Source organism: Prionailurus viverrinus, chromosome D2 (assembly GCF_022837055.1).
Source record: "Prionailurus viverrinus isolate Anna chromosome D2, UM_Priviv_1.0, whole genome shotgun sequence".
Taxonomy (NCBI): domain Eukaryota; kingdom Metazoa; phylum Chordata; class Mammalia; order Carnivora; family Felidae; genus Prionailurus; species Prionailurus viverrinus.
This window is the reverse complement of record NC_062571.1, coordinates 73,801,972-73,827,141: the sequence shown is the minus strand read 5'-3', so window position 1 is coordinate 73,827,141 and position 25,170 is coordinate 73,801,972. Positions and strand designations below refer to the sequence as shown.

General features: G+C 41.2%; 1 protein-coding gene across 1 annotated transcript; it reads right to left on the bottom strand.

Moving 5' to 3' along the window:
• Window positions 1-957: 957 nt before the first annotated feature.
• PNLIPRP3 (pancreatic lipase related protein 3) lies at window positions 958-24,982 on the bottom strand. The gene is made up of 11 exons (XM_047826014.1): window positions 24,761-24,982; window positions 19,656-19,775; window positions 18,870-19,001; window positions 16,482-16,590; window positions 12,436-12,555; window positions 12,230-12,352; window positions 8,999-9,117; window positions 5,814-5,946; window positions 3,899-4,010; window positions 1,380-1,547; window positions 958-1,123 (listed from the first exon to the last, which is right to left on the bottom strand). Exons 1-11 carry the CDS (start codon window positions 24,980-24,982, stop codon window positions 1,042-1,044), a joined length of 1,440 nt encoding a protein of 479 aa, XP_047681970.1. The 3' UTR covers window positions 958-1,041.
• Between the last annotated feature and the right edge of the window lie 188 nt (window positions 24,983-25,170).

Genomic DNA, 25,170 nt, shown 5'->3' with positions numbered 1-25,170 from the left:
GTTCTCTACTGTCTGCCCCAACACAAGTTTAAGTACATCCGGGGGCCTCTTCTTGAGGTTGACTTGGCATTAAGGCATCAAGGAGAATCAAGAAAACTTCTGCAGAGGATCTGTCATCATTTCTTTTTAACAACATTTACAGTAGAGTGCTGCGGGTTAACCACTGAACCCATTAGAAAACAGAGCAAATAAAAACGTTCATCTGTCATTTGCCATGGATAAGGACAAATGAATTACAAAAGATGGAAGGAATTTTTTTAAAAAATTGGTACATTTAAATATTACAGTACTTTATTGCAAACACAAAGGGATAGTCAAGTGCTTTACAAGTGAAATGCTGCCTTTAGGTTAAATGCAAATTTGCTATGGAACTTACAAGGCCCAGAGAGGAGTAATTCTCCCCTGGCAGGGGAGCTTCTAGAGAAGGGGCTGATGATCCTCAGGGCCTATTGCTAACTGGTGTACACGTCACAGATAGGCCCCCCCAAATCTCGTTTACTTTACATACACCTGAAGACCAAGGAACAACTTGGAAATACTAATGTACTCTCATCGGTTTTCATTATTAATACATAAGCATATTAACCCACAGGGTTATCATCACTATATATCATGAACTATAGTCATAATTTGTCTTAGCAAGATTTAACAACAGAATAAATATTCTTTAAATCATTTTAGAACAATGATTATTTGACCTGGAAATACTCAAAACGTACTTCAAATACTCAACCAGAGTCTCGCTTTTGCCCAGTGGATTTATTCCAGCACACTTGGGCCTCTCCTCTTCTCATTCAGGGAAATTCCCACACAGCTTTATTTTGTCACTGATACTCAGATTCCTTCAGATTACCATACCATACCCTGTCCTAGGACTCAGTCTGTTATTAAGGCACTTATGAAGTTTATCCGTGAGGAAAAAATTCTATATAAAAAGCAACAACAACTGTACTTGTCTATCTCGTTCACAAAGGCCAAGTTTGGTTCGGATGCCAGCTAGAAGGAGAGTCTTTCTTTCACTGCTCCCATTAAGTAAATCCATCAAGACTGTATCTGAGATTGGCATGGCTTCAGGATCTGAGCAATATTGGGTCCCATAATGTCCTGGCTACAGAAGGTAGATCTGAAAAATTTTACGAGGAAAAAAAGGATATTAATATGGTTCTAGTGGGAAAGAGAGACATGGGAGATCTAATTTAATGAGCAATTATTATTTTGTAAACACTTTTGCAAATACAATATTGGTTTCTTAAATAATTTACTTTTTTTAATTATAAAATTTCAATATATACAAATTTGTAGGCTGGTTGCAAATTTCAAATTATATGTAGGTTTTCGATACCACTAAAAATTTTAAAAAAGGAAAAAGTAATACTTACTCATATCCATATTTTCCAGATATATCTATCACCATTTCTGCTCCCAACTTATTCTGAGAGTGTCCAAACAAAAGTTCCTTCCAAAAGAACTCGATACTGGTAACATTGCCAACATTAACGTCTGCGTCAATTAATTTTGTGTAAGTCATGCCTGGCTTAAGTGCTCCACTGTAAACAGAAAAATTAGACTCAAAAGCTTGCCTTGGGTATTCTTGACGGTGTAGTGAAAGAACATTTGTGGTACCATGAAAGAGAAAGTTGCATTTGCTGGCATTTGCTTGTAGGAGATTTATTCTTTTCGTTCATATTGATAAGCATCGTAGAATAGCATGGTTACGAAGCTTGAAACAAGGGTGAGGTAAAAGGGAGGCTTGACTAGTTCATGTTGGGGGATGCCTGGAGAGGCATTATCTTGATGGGGTCTCTACAATGAAAGGTCTGGTCTTGGCTTTACAGTATCAGGAACCAGATTTTATTGACCCCGGGAAATGATCAAACTGTCAAGGAGGAGCTAAATTCACCGAAAACTGATCTATCCAGTTCACAGTGGGGAAGTGCTTTCTCTTTACTAGTATTCCAACTCTTTCCCTGGTAACTTCTTTATCTGGATAAAAAGAATCAGGTAACCAAACTAGTCATCAAAAGATGTTTTGGTGAACACGGCAATAAAAGAGAGAGAGGTGGATTATTTTGAGGCATAGGGCATACCTAATCCAAGCCCAAATTAGACCAGATGAGATTTCCTCATTCCTGTTGTTTCCCTCTTCCTTTGTTAATTTAATCGTAATGCCTATCTCCTCTAACTGGAAGATAGGTTCCACAAGAATAGGACCTATGGCTCTTTCCTTAGCAATCAGAACAATTCCTGGCACACAGTGGGCATTCAAATGTTTGTTTGTTGAGTAAATGAATGAATGGTGCTATTCCTAGGGCCTGTCTTACTCCATTTCACGTAAAATTAATTGCTTTAATTATCAGGAGGCAGCTTTTCTTCCGAATTCTTAAGGATAATCTTCCTGTTTCCCCCTGAACTGCCTTCACTCAGTGTGAACCTACCATCCATTCCTTCCTAACAGTGTCATTAGACGCCCCAATGACTAAAATATAATCCACAGAAAGGGGCCAGACTCTTGGCACTTGACTGAAATATAGGAATACGTACCATGCAAATGCATTTAACTGACTGCATTTCAAGGTGAGACATCTACTGTGAACCAGAAATGCTGAATTACCCTTAAAAGAGGATCGGGTGGCTATGCCACAAGATGACAAGTAGTTTCTTTAGATTTTTGCAAAAGAAATGCAGAGATGTACAAATATTCTTATGCGTTTTTAAGGGGGCAAGAACACCTATCTGTGCCTACCTGCCCTGGGTCAGGTGTCTCTCTGCAGAGCTCAAACTGTCCAGTATTAGGCAATATTCGTTGGGCCTCAGAGCCACAGGCACGTGATTGTACTGAACTGCTCTCAGAGGACTGCTTAATGCAGACATGAAGAACAAGCAGAAATGAGATATGCTAAGACAGGGAAGGGTATTTGGAAGAAAGGAACAGCACGGGTGAAGTCAGGAAGGGAGGAAAGGGTGGGATCTAGTCAATGCTGGGGAGTGCAATCAGGGTAATGTGGCTGAGCTGAAGATGAACAAAGTCAAATGGTGGGAGACAGGGTTCGAAGGGTGGGCTGGAGCCTGTGCATTGGCCAGGATCCAGATGACCACCAACCGAACCCATATGTACAAGCAGCAGCACTGAGGCAAGATGACGTGCACAGATTGCCAGAGCGATTAATCTGTTGCATCCTTCGACTGACAAGTAACCACAAAATCTGTGTCTTTCATACCTCTGCCCACTATTTGAAGATGATGGAAAGCGTAGAGGCAAAAATCGAATCCACTGATTGGTTTACCAAAAGGTAGCATCTAATTAGCGTGCATAACGTTAATTCAGAAATGGATTACAGAATTAAACGACAAAAGTGAAATATGTTACGCAAAAATGCTAAGGCTGACCGACCAAAGGGAAGATTTAGGAAAACTCCGGGTAAAAGGGGACTTCAGCCAAAGGCACACAGTGAACGTCTCTACCGAATTATTCCCGCCTTTGACTATTCCAGCACGTGCCCTATATCTGTGGGTACTGCTCAGCTTCTTAGCAATCTGGCGATTTATATATAAATGTCTTATTCCAAAAGTAAGTTGAATCTACACAAGCAAAAACATATGCTCAAATCTATATGATATTAATGGGCTGAATTAACAATATATCTTGTTTATAGTCCATTTGCTTTATTGTCTGCATCTGCCATCATTTTCTAGTATTTTCTGTTTGTAGCTGGAGCCACGGATACCATGATTTCTATTTTATGCCTGGAAAACATGAAGTGGAGAGAAAAGGCAAATGTGTCCTGCCAGCCATGTGGTGTTCTGCTCTAGGAAAAGAGCGAGCTGCTGAACGAGCCAGTCTGACCAAATGCTCAGTGCTGTGCCACCTGCCGCTTCCTCGCCCTTGGCCCTGGCCTACCTGGCTATCACCAATGCCCCTGTTTTCCCAGTGGTTCCACCCACACGGAGAAACATGCTCCCTTGGGTGACATTGTTTCCGTCGAGTCTGACAGATAACTTGTGACTCCAACCTGGAGATTTAAAAAAGAGAGAGAGAAAATGGAGAGGTGAAAACACGAGAAAAGCATGACCTTCAGAGCACATGGATGTGAACTCAACTCTCAGCCTTGAATGAGGCTGTTCATGTTCACGAAGAAAAGACAACTTGATGTAACTTGAGTGAATTGGGTGAAACACTGCCTTTAAAATACATACAAATGTGCATATTTTCATTTTACAAAAGTAAATAGTGGAATGACATTCTTTCAAGAAAATTCTTTAATTTTCGAGGCATTTTTATGTCTTTTTAAAACGGATATGGGTGTTTCCTTTCGTCTATTACATTTGTATTCTGCAGCATGTATGCTTTGCACAGCCAGGTTTTTATTGGCCATGGTCTGGCAACGGCTCCAGAACAAATCTAGAATGCCTATTGGGCAAGAGGGTCTGTGCTTTTATATTGAGAAGCAAAGTGAGCCTCCCTTCCTCTCCCGCAGGGCTCTGCGCTCAGAATGCCGGGTTAACGCAGGTCTGGGGCAGTACAAAGCCGGCCAGCAGAATAAATCCCTTGCAAGTGGCCAAGGGTGACTTTTTAAAAAATCTAGAACGAAACAGATCTTTCATTGTGAATCCTGAAATGGTTGTATGTTTAACAACACGTTGGAAAAAATGCAATTCTTCCAAAAATTGTTTGAAAATGTCTGAAAGGGGAAAAAAACCTACAAGAGAGAACTTTCAGTTCCTGCGTTCACGGTTGCCAGAGTTGTCCTTCCCTCTTCAGCCCATCTCACTGTCACATCTCCACTGAGACCACTCGCCCCATGTTCCCAGTGACAGCAGTGGGGCTTCACCCCGTGAGCCCTTTGGGCCCCCCTCTCATCTGACCTTTTAGCCTTTTTGGTGATGCATCTTCCATGTCCCATACCTCTGACTGCCTGCCGGGCGCACACGCTCCCACATCCCGGGGCCTCTCAAAACCTTCATCCAGCTAGTCAGAATCATCCTTGACTTCTTGACTTTCTGCATCCCTCAAATCCATTCACCAAGTTCCATTTTGCTTCTGCCTCCCAACTATCTCTGTACTCTCTTGGCTTCTCCTACCTTTCTGTCCAGCTTTACTGAGACGTAACTGACATATAGCACTGTGTAAGTGTCCAGTGTGATATACATAGAATGATATACATATCTGGTGAAATGATCACCACTCTCCGGTTAGTAAACACATCCATCCCTTCACATGGTGGTGAGGCAACACTCGTTCTAACAGGTCATTCTGCTTCCATCTTGTGTCCCTCTAATCCATGGAGCAACGAGAATCATCTTTTAAGAAACCAATCCGATCATCTTAACACCCTCGGTGGCTTACCATTAGTTCGTAGATGAAGTCCAAACTCCCCACATGGCACACGATTTCATTACCTGACTTAATTTATTTCTCTTGCCTCATCTCATATTACTGTCCTCCTGGTCTCTCCAGTCCTGTTGGGGGAATCTTCTTTCTGATTTAGTTGTCTCTCACCTCATGGCACTGAAATGTGCACTTCCTTCCTACTGGAACGCTCCCATTTCCTTCTCGCTCTTACTCATCTTTCAGGAGTCAGCTTAGAAATCACCTTCCCTCAGAAAGCTCCCTTGACGTGGTTGTGGACGTTCCTCCCTTGCGTGTCTCCCACCGCGTTTATTATTCGGGATTGAAACTCCCCACTAGTCTCCTCACTGCATCCTCGGAGTCTGGCCCAGCGCCCAGTTATTTAGTAGACACTCAGTAAAAACTGTTGAATTTTTAAAGATAAGTACCTTGAAGCATTACAATAAAACTGAGCTACAATACTTACGGGCAAATGGGGAAAGAGTGCCTGTGTTTAAAAAATAATACGATCTATTAGGCTGCGTATTTTTGAGGTGAAATCTATCAGCAAAATGACCCATTGTTGGGCAGCCTTCTTTGGGACAATGGAAGCAATTTCCCTGGTGACAGAAAATAAGAGGTAGTTAGAAATGTAATTAGAAATGTTGACCTTCAATAAACTCCTAATATATTATTAAACTATGATAAATCTTTGAAACTTAAATAAAGCATATGCATTTCAAAATGACTAAGCTGTTGGGATGCCAGGGTGGCTCAGTCGATTAAACGTCAAACTTCAGCTTAAGTCATGATCTCACAGTTTGTGAGTTCGAGCCCCGCATGGGGTTCTCTGCTGTCAGCATGGAGCCTGCTTCAGATCCTCTGTCCCCCTCTCTCTGCTCCTCCCCCTCACGCACATGCCCTTTCTCTCTCAAAAATAAACATCTGAAAAAAAAAATGACTAAGTTGCCTAATAGGCCATCCCGTTTGCAAAAACAAAACCAAGGAAAACAAAAGTAGCAGAGGGAAAAAAATGGCCTATTAGAAACATAAATAAGTGATATGAACAGACAAGCCATAGAAGAGGGAAGTCAAATAGTCAATAACTATGCTCAGTCTTACTAGGTGTCAGGGACGTGCTAATGAAATCAACGTACAATCTCATACTCAGCAGATTTGCAAAAATTAAAAAAAATTGGCGATATGAAGTCGTGGTGAAGACATGGAGTTTGGGATTCTCATTTGTTCCTGTGGGGAATATAAATTGACAGACAATGTCTAACGAAGACAGGAATGCACATATGCTTTGACAATTTCACTTGTATTACCTTCCATAAAGAGACTTCTACACACACACACACTAGCAGACATACAGAAGTGCTTACTACAAGTTGCTTTTAATAACAAAAACTGGAAACAACCAAAATGCCCATTAGTAGGGGAATGAATAAACAAATTGTGGTTGATTTCTCTGAAATAAATACATTAGATCTACATATATCAGTGTAGATCTCAAATTTATTTTATCTTATTTTAAACAATTTTTGATGTTTATTTATTTTTGAGACAGAGAGAGAGAGAGAGAGAGAGAGCACAGGCATCATGTACACAAGGGTGAGGGGCAGAGAGACAAGGGGACCGAGGATCTTAGGCGGGCTCTGTGCTGACAACAGTGAGCCCAGTGCAGGGCTCCAACTCATGAACCATGAGATCACGTCCTGATCTGAAGCCAGGTGCCCAATCGACTGAGCCACCCAGGTGCCCCTCGATCTCAAATTTATAAAATTTAACAAAAAAAGCAAATCCAGAAAGATACAGTATAATACTATTTATTTGATATAATATCGGATTCACTTCAAACACTTCAGACACGGCGTGAAGGGAATGTTAGGTAGTTCAATTTTATCTGTACATTTTGAAATCTAAAGCAAAACTGACAAAATGTTAACTTGAAAAAATCTGCATAGCGGTGTTTCAAATTTTTTATTTGTTATTTTAGGATTCGAACGTTCAGATTTATAAACCATGGACATTTAGGTTAAGATGATAGTAAAATATCCCATGTAAAACTCTATTTTAATGAAGAAACATTCTAACAATAATAAACGAGCTCCTATTTACTAAGAGCTTACCACGTGTCAGGCACTTTTTTAAGCACTTTATGTGCATTTAACTCAATTAATCCTTACAAGTTCCCTTTATTATTATGGTGCTTTTTGTCTCCCTGTTTAACAGATGAAGAAACTGAAATGCACAGAAGTTAAATTTAATTCATCCAATGTCGTGTGTCTAATAAGTGATGGAACAAGACTGTGAACCACATAGCCTCGTACTAGAATTCTTATTTATTCTATTCTATTCTATTCTATTCTATTCTATTCTACTCTATTCTATTCTACTCTATTCTATTCAATTTTATTTTAATTTCTTTTGTTTTATTCTATTTTATTTTACTCTATCTTATTCTGTTCTATTTATTTTATTTCATTTCATTTCACTTCCTTTTTATGACTGGTTAGAAGCACGATAAAACAGGTCAAGGACATTGACTCCCTGTTCTCTAGTTTGTAGCCATAATTAGCAACCATGTGGCACAAGAGCCTAAATTTCTCCAATCTCACAGATTGCACCCCATTATCTCTGAATATACTGTGACGCCGAGGGCCTCTTCCACCTGCCTTCATATAGTAAATGCCAAGATCCCTTCAGCCACTCAGAGCAGCATCTGGGGCCAGAAGGTTGAGGAGGTGGGGTGGAACGAGGTGCCTGAGGAAATGCCAGTGTTTGGCTGGCAAGCTTCCTGAGCATGGCAGTTCATGGGCATGCCATGAGCAAGAACCGGCTGGGGAGACAGAGAAGGTGGCCTGAGGGCATCCAGTCACCTCGCTCTGTAAGAGCAGGGAAATGCTTATTCCTGTCTAAACACTGCACTTACTCACAAAGTGCTATTACTTACCATAAACTTTAGCTGGAAACCCCACATTTTTCTACCCTGATAAAACAGGGAGTTTAGGTCTCTAAAGCATCAGAAGGAAAATCTTTTCCACTTTTCACTACAAAATAGATTTTCTTTCTCCTTCTCATAGTGATAACCAAATGAAAAATACATTTAGCTCACATCTGGCACTGTGCACTTTATGACTCGAGCAAAATCAGATTTGGTATTTTGTCCCCTTATTGATCTGTGTGGAGCTCCTGTGAGCTATCCGTGCCTTAGTTCTGCTCTGTATAAATAATTAAATTTTAATAAAATAATTTTCACGTTCCAAGTAAATAGTAACATATTTCGTTGTAGCTATTGATTGGTTCAGCCTTCTCAGGGCATCTTTGAAGATGACATTTAAAATATATACACAGAAAAATTTTTGCCCTGAACTTATGTCTGTTACGCAGTAGCATCTAATTACCGCATAACAAATGGCCCCAAACGCAAAACTGGATATAATCTTCAAAAGAGCTGAAACAACCAGAATACAAATGGTTGGTTTAGTTATTTAAGCCCTTTAGCAACCCAGCTACTGTTCAGTACTCTGCACAGAGAAAGAACGTATTATTTCCCAAAATGGCAGATGCATTTTTTGCCACATACTCAAAGCACTAATTTTTAGTTGGCTGATCGTGCTTCAAAAACTGACTTGCTAATTAAGTTGCACTACAAAATGCTTTACTTACCGCTTTAAAAGATCTGTAGGATCTACAAGGATAAGCAATAAATGCATCAGGATTGAGGATGCTTTCAATATAAAAGCGATGACTTCGGGCATGGTTGCAATCAAAGAAGGAAGCCACTTCTGTGAAGACAGTTTCCAATTAATAGATAGCAGTAAACTGATGAACTGATAGCTGATCGTGTGAACCATTTCTTAGAAAAGTAACTTAGAAAAAAAAAAACAACAGATTATTGACTTGGGAAGTCTAGAGAGCCAGATCTTGTATGCAGGCTTGTATATTGCACAATATTTATCAATGTTACGTATCATTTTCTTTGTATCAAAGAATTCTTTGTGTGAATCTCAAGGGACATTCAAGCAGGGTAACTAAACACATGCAACCACAGATGACTCTGTGTTTGGAGACTAATATCTTCAATGCCTCCCGGATCTTTGACTTAGAGCTTTAAGTATTCTTGCGCACACAGCGTCTCTACCTTAGACCCATTACTTCTCTGCCTCTCTCTCTCTGTTTCTGCAGGAAGGCTGAACTCCCTCCTGTTCAATCACAAAACAGCCAGCAACAGCAACATTAACCGGTGCACAGCTTCAGCTGACCTTCCAGGTGTGACAGGTAAGAGGTATTATAAAGAATGCTAAGGACAAATTAGTTTTGCCATTGTCAGGCATGACATTATCGCCACTAATAGTTAAGATTGTTGCAATAATGAGGCATACCTAAATACATTTGTGCATTCTGAAGTTATCATAGTATTCTAGTCATTTATGCTCTTTATCTTGTACAGCAACATGTCTGGCATGGACCATTCTTCTACACAGCTTGGCTGACCTTTGAGAAGTTAGATTTTGTTTTAGTATGTGTGGTAGATCATTAGACTACAATAGAGGCCTCCAATGAGTCACTCTTTTTTTAGGTCCTCACCCCTTTGCAGTATCAGGTTACCATTCTCCCTTTCAAGAACAGGGAGCCATTTTTTTTTTTCCGCACACTCTCCCCACCCTGGATTACTAGCTAATCTTGTGATTTGCTTTGACCAACAGAAACATGGAGAAATTGACCTGTGCAAGTTCAGGTTCTCAGTCTTAAGAGGCTTTCTAGAATCCACTTTTGCTTTCTTAGAACCCAGTTTTTATGTTAAGCAATCCTGGTTAATTGGCTGGGAAGAAAGACCCTGAAGGATAAGAGACCACTTGAGACAAACCGGTACCAAGACCCCAGATAATGGAAGACCATGTTGGACCTTCCCACCTAGTGCAGCCCCCAACTGGATGCAATCACATGACTCGCATCACAAAGCAAAGTCTCTGCAGAGCTCTGCCTGAATCTTGACCCTCAAAACAATGGGCAATAAAACCATTGTTCTTTGAAGCCATTACGGTTTATCATGCAATAGATAATTGAGACAGGGTAATTTCAGAAAGCAGAGATCAATAATTGGCATTATATATATATATTTTTTTAACAAGGACTTCTCTTACATCAGGCCTTTTTGTGTTCAGATTTATGTTCATAATTGTGATTTAGACAAGATGGTTCACTAGCACACAGGAAAATACAAATTTTAAAAGTAAATGATTTCTTAGTAACAAATGTAAAATAGCATATCTTAATATCTTCAAACTCTTCTAAATCATAACATGAATGATACACATACTTAAAGTTGTAGGGAATTTTATGATGTCTTAAAAGGATAGCTTGTGATCAATGTATTTTACTTGAATGAATTCTTTACAGAATTTCAAATGTCCTGTGTATGTATACACTTACATAAAGAAATATTATGATCTATATTTTATCCTAATAGAAAGGGTTTTAAGTCATAATATGGAAAATAAGAAGACAGATAATTTTTATAACAGGCCTTATTTCAATGAATTTTGCTTCTCTCTTCTAGATGGAATTGGCTTTCTCATTTTGAGTATCTGTAATTCACTACTTGTTTCTTTCCTTCAGAAGGCATTGCAAACAGACTTCTAATCACGTTTATTTTTCTGAACAGATACTAAAACTTTGAAATTTGTCTCTAGAGAAGAGGAAATTCAAGCTACTCTCAGTGTCATATCTGTGTCTCTTTCCACTACACCAGCCAACTGGAAGCTGAAATAACTAAATCATCTAGATATTCTGACCACATGGAATCAGATAGTGAGATTTAGGGTAATCCATTTATTATCACATCATCATACATTCTACTATTGTGTATTTTATATATTATTGTGTGATATGTTTCATTATTTACGTGATGGTAATATGTAGATATAGAGAATAATGAAATTCCCAAATAATAATTTTTGGTGCCTTATTACCAAGAGCTCTATAGGTATTATTGTTATTGGAAACGACTATAAAGGGCTAAATACTATTTGTTTAATTTGTGGTTAATTTAAATTGTGGATCTATAGTGATTCTGTTAAAAAGTAAGTCAAACCGTATCTCTCCTCTGCTCAAAATCCTCCCATGGCTCCCAACTCAATTGAGTAAAAGCTGAAACCTTTACTATGGTTTATAAAGCCCTGCATTATCTCCCTCTGCCCCTGTTCCTTTTCTAACCTCATGCCTACTATTCTCCTCTTTTAATTTACGCCAACCACAGTAGGCTCCTCACTGCCATGAACTTCCCAGGCAGGCCCCTACCGCAGGCCCTTTGTACTTGCTGCCTCCTACCCATTGGCCTCGAATGCCTTTCTCCCGGGTATCCACATGGCTAACTCCTTTAGGCTATCTTGTCAGCAAGGACTCCCTGGCCACCCTATCAAGAATCTCCTCTCCCCACTCAACCTCTACCATCACCCACACCTCATATTCTATTCTATGCTTTGCTTTGTCTCCTTACTCTGTTATTTGTTTTTCTAGCAAATTAGAATATTAGCTCCATCAGGGAGGGGTTTTTGTCTTTTGTATTCACTCCTACATCTGCTGCTCCTGGAATAATGCCTGGCACATAGTAGGCACTCTCAATACATATTTGTTAAATGAATGAGCACATCCTCCCTGTTTATACTGAGTGCCTACAATATGTGCGATATTCTGATAGGACCTGGGGATGTGAAGATAACTAAGACACAGACACCGATCTTGCAGATCTCACAACCGGTGGGAGCTTCATACATGTGACTGTGTTTTGCACGAAAGTGTATTTTTATAGTATATTATGTGCAAAAGGGTGTGGATCCTGTCCAACGAGGGAGCTGAATATATAATAGCCAGCTTCATAGTTTAAAAAGTATTTACCTTCCTTATAAGCATTGAAATCAAAGCTAAACAAAGGTGTAATTAAGTCTTCACATCCTGGCATGTGCTTCCCTCCATTTGGGTAAAAGTCAAGGTGACCACAAGCATTAATAGTCCCAGCACCTGAAATCATTAAAAGCAGGATAAGTGCTTCTAAAATTCTCTTCCACGCTTCAGTGTAGTTTCTGTTTGTGTTAAAAACTTACCAAACTCAAAGAGTAAGCGAACTGCATTTGTATGAATAACATCAACAAAGTTGGCATCTGAAGGGTCCAGCCTAACTTCATTCGGAGTGTTGTGGAAATATGGCCCAGCTGGGTCCAACCCTGGGAAAAAGCATAATGTCTTTTAAGCCAAAACATGTTCTATACAAGAGGATACTGATAGTGTTATTTTGGAAGTACAGATGATAAAGGCAAGGTATTCATTCCTATAAGATTTATATAGGCCAAACACCACCCAAGGCTAAGTATAGACATACAAATTGAGTATATAAATGCAGGTGTCTATATATTACAATATCAGATTCCTATATACAAGAAGGGCTGTATCTAGTCAATGGCAAAATAGCCAATAAAGTCAGAAAAATCAAAGAGGCTATTCTGGGTCTGTACACAGACTGCCATATTCATAATTAAACTTATGGATTGCGGATGATCTCGAAAGCAACATCTGTACGTAAAAACAAAAATAAAAGATAAGAGCTCTTCAATGTGTAAACGTGAATCTACAAAGCCACACACTTAAAGTAACAGAATCCTAGTTTTCAGCTATGGCTCACTTAGTTTCACTTCATTATATCACAAATGAAAAGCTTGACGTCCAGGAAAGTGCAGTGACTTGACAAGGTCACCATACATTGGAAGCAAAATAGACTAAGAGCCCACGTGTCTCTACCCTCAGCCCACCGTCTCCTGGTCAAATGTCTAATAAAGATAAAGGAAAGATATCTAGAGGTCCCTAAGATGTTATGACCATTCACATACCTACTCATTTACACATCTGACAATTATTTATCGAGCACTTAATATGTGCCAGGTTTAGCACTTGGATGCAAGGAATAAGGCCTAGCCTTGTCCTCAAGGATTTTTCCATCTGGTGAGGAAGGCACCCCAATCTGCTCAGTGCAGAGACAGAGGTGAGCATTGGTCTTTTGCAAGCACAGGGAAGTGACGTGTAAACCAGTCTTGGGAAATTGGGGCATGCTTCTGCTGGAGATGGGAAATACAAGCAGAGGTCTGAGGGCCCAGAAGAGTCTGCCAGGGTAAAGAGGGGTCAGCAGACCTCCGGGGGTAAGAAAGAGACTCTCCATGGCCTCCAGGTGAGGCAGTTAAACACATTTGGGAAACTATATAGTGAACCGGATTTTGAGGCTGGTGTGCAGAGCTTTAGAACTGGGTGAAAGATGAAGACAGCATTATAAGCAGGAGCCGGAGATAACCTGAACCATGGGAAAGGGTTTGGACGTGATCTGGTTGGCAATGGGAAGCTCTCATAAGTTTGCAACAGGAGAGATCTATCTATATTTTAGCAAAATCTTTTTGCTGTGAAGTGGAGACTGGATCCTAGATTGGAGAGGACCCAGAGCACAGCACCCTGTGGACATGTGGCATGAGTGGGAAGTGAATGTTTGCATACCACACTCCTGGGACACAAAAGCATTTACCTGCCTCATAATCAACCTTCAACTTTAGGAAGTCTGTCTGGCTGTCTGTGTGTTTAGTGTACAATTACTGGTTAGTTACAAACTTCTGATGGAGTCAAGAGCCCTGTAGAGGTGTATCCAAATATAGCAGACACACTTCAGACTCTATCGATCAGAGGACAGGCAAATAGCAGGGAAGAGAGGATCCTGGATTTTTGGTTCTAGCGTGTCTCTGGAGGAAAGGCAACAGAAGGTTCAACTTACAGGTGTCTTAAAATCTATCATTTAGGGACACGCGGGTGGCTCGGTAGGTTACGCGTCAGACTCTTGATTTTGGCTCAGGTCATGATCTCTCGGTTCATGGGATCAAGCCCTGCTTCGGGCTCTGCGCTGACAGCATGGAGCCTGCTTGAGGTTCTCTCTCTCCCTCTCTGCCCCTCCCCTGCTCATGCTTACTCTCTCTTTCTGTAAATAAACTTAAAAAAATCTATCGTTTAATTTTGCTTTTAACTGGTTTTATTATAAAGCTAGTATCTTTCTTGAAGTTCAGTTCGTTGGTCACTCAAGGAACATGATCGTTCAAAAATTAACCACTCAGAAGGAATATAGGTCAGGACATCCAAATTATAGCAATCTTTGGACTTTAGAGACATTTAAAAATGCATCGTTTCCTGGGGTGCCTGGGGGGCTCAGTTGGTTGTGTGTCCAACTTTAGCTCAGGTCATGATCTCATGGTTTGTGAGTTTGAGCCCCACATCAGGCTTGCTGTTGTCAGCAAGGAGCCCAGTCCTCTGTGCGCCCCTCTCTCTGGCCCTCCCCCACTTGTGCTCTCTCTCCCAAAAAGAAATAAACATTTAAAAAAATGTAGAGTTTTCTATTTACTCAACAGGGTAATTCACTTGGCAGGAAAAAAATTGGAGTTAGACAGTTTCTGATTTTTGGAATCAAAATTGAGAAAGGCAAAATCTTCATAAATTTATTGTAACCCAGTGTGATTTTCAATACATGGATAGCAATATTCTTCCCTTTCATTTATGGCTGACATGCCCAAGGTTGGGTAGACCCCATGAACTTCTGACTTCACACACTGTGCCCATTTCTTCTTTCCCCAGGCTTGAAAACTTACAGCGAAGGGGGATTTTTGCTACCCAATGACTTCAGAATAAAAATACGTTTATTATCCTCAGAAAGAAGGGTGGCAGTGGGCTGGGTGCTAGGGCTGGGATTTGGGAACTAGGAGAAAGAGGAAGCGTTCAGTGGGAAAAAACCTGCTGTACTAAGAGCTGCAGAGGCAAAACCCTTTGTACCCAATTTGGAGTTCTTAACTAGTTTTAGGAAAAAATACGTAATGTTCAAATTTGAATTTAAAGCATATGTATGTATGTGTGTGTATGTATGTATGTATATTGTTTTAACCGACAGGAAATGTGCGCCTCGTATGTGCCCGGGTAGGGTGGGGGTGAGGGAGACTTTCTAGGTAGTTCAGAGTCTATCAAAAACGACAGGTGCATGAATAATTGTAAGACCATGCAATACAATAGTTGCATTTCCAGATATAATAGAGGCATATTTCAAAGGGTATGGTAAGCACAGAGAATTAGCTCAGCCTGAGGAAGGTGCTTTTGAAATGAATCTTGAAGGATGAATAGTGGCTGTTTAGGCAATAGCATGCGCTAGGGCACAGAACTATGAAAGGCCCCAATGAAACATAAACTATTTCTATCACCAGCTAAGAGGCTTTGGGCAATGGAAAGTTCCAGCAGTGAGTGACACGGCCTGTATTTGGAAACATGATGACTTGGCAGTACTTGTGGGGGACTGGGCTGGGGGACCAGCCGCGAGCGGCCAAATCCAGGCAAGAGATGAAGACAGCCTGAACCGGGTCCAGGGCCAGGGCACGGAGAGGTGAAAAGCAGACAGGGAGACATGGCGCGTGCCCACAGAGCGTTGTTGGTTGGGAAGGCAGAGGAGACAGAGGCCAGCCCAACCCGTTGATGTTGGAGCTGATATTTCCATCTCCATCCATCTTGGAAGTCAGAGTGCAGGGAACGGATATGATTAATTATCATCCTCAAAAAACCGAATCCACAGTATAAACTAATTCATACTAATTCGTCGTCCACACTTGCCTCTGCGATTTGTTTTTAGACTTAACGGTGTATCCAGGAGTAATATCCAACATTTTAGCAACTGGAACAGCCTGGGCACAGGCCTTCAACGAGTCCCACAGAGGCAGCACCCATTGTGAGCGGCGACCCAGATGCGTCACAGACGCCATTCCAGGACCATCAGCCAGACTCTAACTCATCCTCTGTATTAGCTAGTGGTGCAGCGTTGCAAAGCATGGTGTGTGTGTCAGAATGCGTCAGCCACCCTCCACAGCCGGGCGGTCACAGTTGCCATGACTTTGCTGCCCCAGATAATGCTGCCGTGAACACTCCTGAACGTGGATCTGCACGCTCATACTTTGAAAACACTTTTATGTTTTACTTTAGTTGAGTCCCATTTTCTCCTACCTTACATTCGCTTCTGCTACTTCACTCGGTGCGTCAGATACTTGATTTTGTGCGTAAACAAATTCAAGGCCCAACTCCAGCGCAAGCTTACCAGTTATTCTTCCAAGGCCTGGTACCCTTGACCCAGCTTCCCCAGCCAGATGTGCTCCCACGCTGTGGCCAATCAAGTGCACTTTTGAAGGAGAATATCCAAACTTTTTCTGGTAGGGATTTTAAAGGAAAACAGAACAAGTATTTTTAAAAGACCACGTGGAGCGGCCTACATGTTCTTGACATATGCTTGGCATAATTGTCCTTCTCACACACAGCCTGGAGACCAGTCAGGTGACAACGTGACCCCCACATACACCCACTTCCTCGTCTGGCTGCAGGAGCAAGCACCAGTCAGGCCTGGAGGAATGGCTTCTGTCAGGTTCTTCCCGCTGTGCTAAGCAGCCTCAAGGCCCTCCGGAAAAGAACAGCCCAGAAATGGCATCTGTGGCTCTCAGCCCATGTCCCTTCTTCCTGAGACCCAACCCTTCCAGCATCCTCCCAATACAGGCCAAATGCAGTCAGACCCAGGCTGTTACCTACCCTACCTGTGTCTGTCTCCTCCAGTTGAAGGCGACTTGATCAAATGTCTGGGATGACTTTGGTCTTCAAAGAGGAATTTTTAAGAATATTCACAAAATGGCTATGTCCCTAAGAGTTACACACACACACACACACACACACACACACACACACTCAACTTAAAGGGGAACAAAGGAGCACGCATTTTTAGTTTTATCTAAGCTTCAAGTTCTCTTCGTGATAATAGTGAATATCAAGCAATCGCCTTCACTTGGATAAATGTGTCATTTGATCAAATGTTCCACTTTTTATTTTTGCAGTGATGGAAAATAATGACAGTAATGACAATAATCTGTGCTGCTTTATAAAGAGTATTTTCTCTCTGGTTCACACGTGAATGGCTGCCCAGGATGTCTCCTGGTCCTTAGGCAGCCTACCCTCCACTGCTGCCGTCCTTTGAAATCTCTGCTTTCTTTCCTGGGCTCCTCTCCAGCCCTGGTGTCTGAGATCAGCCCTCCTCACCCTCAGTCTTCCCCTCCTCTGTCTCCATCAATTTCCTGCACATTTAGCTCAGCAAATGCTTTCCCCTTCAGTCCAACAAACATTTCCTCTCCTATGAGCCACTCCTACTTTTTGTCCAGGCCCTAGAAAAGTCCACAGCTCAGGCCTCAGGGTCAACAAAACAATTCACGAAAGTTTAGGACGACTTTTTCTCAAAGAGGAGATGAATCTGATTTCATCCTTTGGGTACAAGGACCCATTCTAAGTACCTTTTTGTGCCCTGGTCTCCTTTGACAGCAGGAAGAGCTGCCGAGCAGTGTGGGGGCGCAGGTGAGCGCTTGGCTCCCGGACCCCTCACTGCACTCGGGGTCCCAATATCACCTCCCATGGCCTCCCATCTAGGTTAGCTGTGGCTCCAGTCTCTCTCCACCCCGTTGCCTTGGACTCATTCACAGCACCGTCCCCATGCTTTGTCAGAGCAGGAACACAGTCTCGCTTGCCGTGTACCTTCGGGGACTAGAACAGTGCCCAGCCCACAGCAAGTGCAGAGAAAAATCTTTGTTGAGTGAATGAATGAACCCTCCTTAAGAGTCTGAAAGGGTCATAAATCTTTAGATTTTCCTTCACTGCATTTTATGGTGGGAAATTACTTTCCATTATGGTAGGGCATTCGGAGATTTATAAATGTCTCAGGGTATATCCCTCATAAATAGCAAAGTCTATTTGATTCTTTTAGAAAACGTATAGGTCATTGTGCCTGGACTGGACTACAGACCTAACTAATTCACTGCCGTAGAACCCAATGTCTGTAGGAAAATGTATTTCACATTCTAAACAAATAACATTCATAAGAGGGGAACAGTTTCTAATCATCAAAGATAGGTTTACAATGCAACGAAAACTACCCAGCATGAGAGGGTCCTGCAAGTTGACCCAGGAGGCGACCTTGGGGGTGGGGGTGGAGAAGCATTTGGTGAGGAGCCTGTGAAGGGACACTGCCACCAAGTGGCGCTTTGTAGAACCACAGGCGCTTCTTTCCCAAGAAGTAATTTCCCTTTTCCAGTCACCATACAGGAATGCTTATAGTATCCCACCTGTTCAGAACTTGTGTAAGCTAATATAAAAGCCATACAACTGACCCAAATTCTTGGTGTTATGATGCGAAACCAATTACACATAATTTTTGAAAAAATCAACTTTTGGGGCACCTGGGTGTCTCAGTGGTTAAAAGTCCAACTTTGTCTCAGGTCATGATTTTAACATGAGTCTGGGTCCCACATCGGGCTCTGTGCTCAGAGCCTGGAGACTGCTTCGGATTCCGTGTCTCCCCCTCTCTCTGCCCCTCCCCCACTCACGCTCTGACTCTCTCTCTCTCTCAAAAACAAACAAATATTAAAAAAAAAAATTAACACTCAACTTTTCTTACCATGAGAACATCAGTAAGATATGCCACCTCGGCACCGACAACGCGGAGGTTGTTTACCGCATGGATATATTCCAGTGAACCGTTAATCCAGTCTACGTTAATGCAGTTCACATCTTCCACTTTGAGTAGCACCTGGGGCAAAGATTTATTACAAGTCTCAGAGAGATAAGAATTGAAGAAAACCAAAGTGACCGAACAAGGGATTCCATAATAAGAAATAACACTACCAGGTACTGAAAACCTATTACATGCCAGGTCCTGTCCTAACCCTTTTACGTATATGAACTGATTTCATCCCCACTTACAGATACGGAATCGGAAGCACAAATAGATTAATTAAACTTGCCCAGGATCATAGTAAGTAGAACCATGGTATGAATTCAGGCGGCCTGACTCTACTATACTATATGGCCTTATAAATAATTGCTTACTATGTTAGCACTCTATTAATCTTGAGTATCAGAGAGGAAAATTAATTTCTTGGAGTGAGCCTGGAAAATTTTCGCCCTTAAGTGAGAAATTTATCGCATCATTTAATCTTTTGTCAAAAGTGAGAATTATCAAAGAATAATTATTTAAAAAAATATGCTCCCCTTATAATCTATGCGATTCATAATAAGTGAGCATAAATGGAAAATGGATAATTCACTTGGGGCCTTGGGACAAGGACAATGTGAGTAACTGAATGGAGGGATTTCCATGAATGGGCATTAATGTATGTGAAGTACATTCCCATTAAACATAGAGCTTTTATCTAGTAGAGGGAAGAGTTTATTCACATCATACATTGCACATGTCTTGCTGCCATTTTCCATCTGATTTCCATCCGGGTATGTTGATATGGGTCATCTTGTCTGTCCCAAAGTGTGACGCTTGGATAGTTCGATAATTAACTGCACTGATCTCCTATTTCAAGTGAAAAGAGATGAAGGTTAAAAAAAAATTTTAATTATTTGATATTTAGTAGAATTATTCTGTCTGCTCAAAAGTCTTCCATTAAATTGGATTGTTAACAACCTTATTGAAAACGTTTTAACCAAAGAAATAGTTACTGTGACACACTGCAAAATACTAAGACGTTATTAATGTGTTATAAAACACAAAATACAAACTTAATCACCAGGAAGGGCAAGTGTGTGGTTTTAAGGCACTGTTTAGTTCAGGGCTTTAGGACTGTGTTGGGTCAGTTTCAGTCAGGACTTCTGTCAGCCTTACTTTTGTACAGCACTTCTCTGTCGCCGATGTGATTCATGAGTAGCGTGTTACTTGAGGCTTAAAAGCATGCTACAAAGGTGGCAAAAACACATTGTTCACCCCACTTTAAGAATGAGGAATAGAGGTTAGGATCTCACCATGTGCAATACAACAGCTAACGATAATTTTATGTAATTACATTAAATGCTCTTTTGTACTTCTTGTGTTTTGTTGGATTCTTTTTATAACCAAACTCAATTTAAGTGATATGATGAATTTAAGTAATTTCATTATTAAGAGAAAGATGAAAAGGCACAATAGAAGAAATGCGCAAAATTCTATTTTGAGAAAAAGTGAATAGTCTAATCAGCAAACTGCAAATTTGACAATGGTGAATCCTAACACTGGAAAGCAACACATTTAGATACCTATGAAATTCAAACAAAGAGCCTATTACCAGCTACCTGTGATTAATAGTAACGTGCAATTAATCATATAACTTGCCGGCTAAAGTATCTCCCAAGATGGTGAGCAAACAATTATGAAGAATCCTAAATTAGTTTACATGGCAATTGTAATAGAGCTACCCTTAGATGTGCCTACATGCTGGGAATTGTTCTAAGTACTTTGTAGAGTAGCTCATTTAACTTTCACAACACTGTGAGGTAGGCACTAACTTTACAGATTAGGAAAGAACATGATGAGAAGTCACTTGTCCCGAAGCACCTGGAGTGGGGGCTGAGTCCTGGAGTGGGGGCTGAAACCCTCATGGTCTTTCTCTGAAGTCATGTGCTTCACCACTGAGCTCTCCAGTTAGGATCTGATCCTACTGTTCTTTACTGATAGGGCCCAGGGCAGATGTGGGATTTGCTGAGGCAGATAATAAAATCAAGTGTACCTGGGCCTTCCCAGAAACGCTGTTTTGCTAAATAATGGAATTCTAGTGCAGAAACCTTTGTCCATCTATATACCTAAAAGAATCCAAATGCTCCTTCCAATTCCAGCTGAAGTCCCTTAAACAGCAACTGTGTTTCTACTTCTATGCTCCCCCTCAAAAGAGTCTTATTTGGGAAAAGGAATTTGGTAGAGAAAGTTTGTTTAATCTTTCCCCATCACGAGACTTGCGGGAAGCGGGACCTTGTGATAGCTTCAAGGTAGCAATCTGACAAGGATTGTGAGGTCTGACCATCCTCCACTGTCACAAAAGCCCTGGAAGAATTTAATAAAATAGAAAAGGTAGAAAAAAACACTATTTTTCACTTTGTATGCCATCTGGCATACCCCTATGAAGTGGCATACTAACTTAGAAAATGTGAAACTTGAAACAACATCATGGAAGCAACTCGAAGAAGACAACTCAGATTCTGCCATCACAAGGACAGAACCTTAAAAGGGTGTTGGGACAGAACAGGTCATCCAGAGGAAGGGCTAGTTAAAGTCTCAGTGTTTAGCTGGGTGCTCAGGCCTTTACTTGGAACGTTCTTATCTTTGAGGAGTTAGAACCTAACTGGCATGAGATCAACCCATCCTACAAAGCATGACTGGATGATCTCGTTTCTAGTACGTCAAAAGTAGTCACTGGTTAGATATGTTCTAGCCTGGAGAAAAGCTGCAGGCACAGAAACTACCATGATTATGTCAAATGTGCATCACCAGCAGCGACTGCATGAGCCACTCTGGGGGACGGTAAGTTGGTTTTATTCTTGCAGAAATGTAGCTGTGAAGACCTATGACTCTCAGAAGAGTCAAGTTTATTGCACCATGTTCAGCTTTAACAATTCCTCTATCTGAGAAAAGAGTACATTAAACCATTGCACAGTTTACCTCTGCTTCCTCATAAATGAAGTCGGATTTGCACAGTGTAGCATATGAGTCAATTCTGATTTTTAGTACTGCATCCTGACTCATCCTATATCCTCACTGTTGTTATAAAACACTCTAACAACAAACCCTTAGGCTTCCATCCATTGCAAAATTCAAGTACAGATCTGGTTTGTCACATGGGTTTTTCCAAATGGAAGGGAGTGGTAAAGATATGAGTAACATTGTTTTTATGGTCCCTTTATTAGGAAAGTGCTCAGTGTCTGATATTCTCTTCATTGCCTTTAGGGCCCAGACTGTCCTAAAGACTGACCTTCATCACCTGTTTTAGTGCCCGTTCTCTACAAAAGTTCAGGTGCATGGCCACTGTGCAGAAAGTGAAAGGACCCATGAGTCCTATGAGGACTGAAAGTCAAGACTAGGGGTATAGTTAGTCCTGAATGCACACACACACACCCTGGAAGTCCTAAACAAACAGTGAAGGTGCTCCAAAACATTTTTATTCAACATAGATTCTCTTTACATTAAAAAAATTGTGGTAAAGTATATGTAATGTAAAAATTACCATTTTAACCATTTTCAAGTATACAAACAATTCAGTAACGTGAAGTCACTCGCATTGTTGTGCAACCATCAACACCATCCCTCTCGAGGAATTGTCTATCATCCTAAACTGAAATCCTGCCCCCATTAAACAGTAACTCTCCATTATCACCTCCCCTAGCCCCTGGTAACTATTATTCTGCTTTCCATCTCTATGAATGTGACTATTCAAATAGGTGTTTCATATAACTGGAATTATACCATGTTTGTCCTTTCCTGTCTAGCTGATTTAACTTAACAAAATGTTTCCAAGGTTCATCCATGTTGTAGCATCTACCATAATTTCATTTCTTTTAAAGGCTGAACGAGGGGCGCCTGGGTGGCGCAGTCGGTTAAGCGTCCGACTTCAGCCAGGTCACGATCTCGCGGTCCGGGAGTTCGAGCCCCGCGTCGGGCTCTGGGCTGATGGCTCAGAGCCTGGAGCCTGTTTCCGATTCTGTGTCTCCCTCTCTCTCTGCCCCTCCCCCGTTCATGCTCTGTCTCTCTCTGTCCCAAAAATAAATAAACGTTGAAAAAAAAAATTTTAAAGGCTGAACGATATTCCTCTCTTCGCTTCTTGAATAGTTATAAAAATCAAATTTTTAGGTACAGTTGCTTTGTAAGTTTCTCCATACCCAAAATAAGAATTTTTCTTTTTTGTTTTAGATAGAGCCGTCATCTACAGCGCAAATGGCACATGTCAGTGAAGAGTCGTGTGTCCCTGTGCATGTGTCTGGTACGTAGACAGCTACAAATCAGATCCTGTTTGTAAGAAGGCAGAGCAGAAGGCTGTCTTGGCTGGGTCTGATGGAAAGTAAGCCTCAAGGTTTTATAGGTGAAGGTAAAAACTGGAAATGTCATTGCACTGGGGAGTGCTCTTTCTCTGGCTCGCGCTCCACCTGGGTCTAGTATCATGCTTTGTTTTTTCTCTGCCCCTAAGATAACATCATTCTTGGGTTTCAACTCTCACCACTGGGTAAAAGACTTTGGATCCTATTTTTCCAGGTCTAGACTCCCACAGAGTTGCAAGATGAAAATCTCCAATAGCCTACACGAACCTCACTCGTCCAACATGTAACTCATTCTCTGGCATCCCCAATCAAGTTTTCTTGTTAAAAGGGTCATTATTCTTCCCATAACTCATGTGTAAAATCTCCAGGCAGTTTATGATGTTTATCATGTCAATTTTCTATTATCATACTCATGTTCATTCCATGGCTCAGGCTAGTTCCCCGAGTCCATTCGGAACCGTGCCGTAGTTTTCTAGTTAATCGCGAATAGCACTTTCTGTGATGGTGGAAATATCCTGTGTTTGCACTGTCCAAAATGGTAGCCACTAGCCACATGGGACTATTAGCACTTGATATGTGGCTGGTGCAACTGAAAAACTGAATTTTAATTTTATTCCATTTTAATGCCACACGTAGCTCACGGCTACCATGTTGGGGGGGCATAGTACCAAACAGTCAGGAAATCACCTGCAGGCTTGCCCAGCTCCAGTCAAGATGGTGCACTGCAGCCAGAGTAAACAGCCTAATGACTCTTCAGAAACTACCCGTGGGACCCTCTGACTCACAGGATGAAATCCAAAATACCCAGGAAGGAGTTTGTCTCTAAACTACTTTTCTAACTAACTCCATATTTTGAGGACTTCCTTTCAGTCTAACTCAACATATTGTCATTCATCAGATGTTCTCTCCTTTATGTATTTGTCCACGCCTTTTTTTTTTTTTTTTTTTTTTTTTTTTTTTTGCCATTTCTCTGTCTGCCTCTGCTTATGCAAACCCTTCCCACCTTTCAGGACACACCTCAAAATACGTCTTCCTCAAAGCCTTTCTGGCTCTTGTCCCGCCCTCAAGGGGAAGGTAAGCCTTTCCTCACTGCTCCCAGATTCTTTTGTTTGTATCTTATGTAACAGATCATAATTTGTGCTGCAACAGAGGTATTTATATACCCCCTTTCCCCTAATATAGTAAATTTGGGACACTGTCTTATTTATTCAATTTAATACATGAGGAGCCTATTGCCTATTTACAGTCTTACATGTGGAAAGCTCCCAATTAATATATGTATCAAATGAAATATCAAATTTACCTATGAAACGACATACTCAGACCAATCTTTATACTTAAATACTAGGGCAAGTATGATGAGAAAAAAAAAATCTAGCTCACAATATTAAAAAGAAATATTTGCCTTTAAGTCAATAGTTTATCCCAGAGTAAGCTACTGAACCTATAGCTACATCTTATATTTCAGAATAACCTATGTGTGAAGGCAGCAAGTTATCTTACCTGATAAGCTTTGGGATTATGTCTCGTGTAGAGCAGAAAGCGAGTGTTTATCTCTTCTGGAGACCAGGGTAGACCTGCCAACTGTCTTGACAAAGTCCCAGTCCATGGGAAACCATCTTTAAAGCACCCCACCCTTTCATAGCAAACTTCTTTTCCTGCGGCAGAAAGATTGAGTGTCAGTATTGTAGGAACCAGGCCCAGAGAGAGGTTGTTTCCTACCATGAGGCTTAATTGAAACTGGTCTTTAAGTTAAACAAGTCTGACTTAGGGGGAGATTCTCTTCAAAAAATGCTCTCCTCTCTCCTTCCCCCACCACCCTCCCAATATCATGACCATGACCTTGTAGATCACAATGTTGCGGATGAGAGCACAGGGGCTGTGGGATCAGATGTTCCTGGCTTTGGGCAATT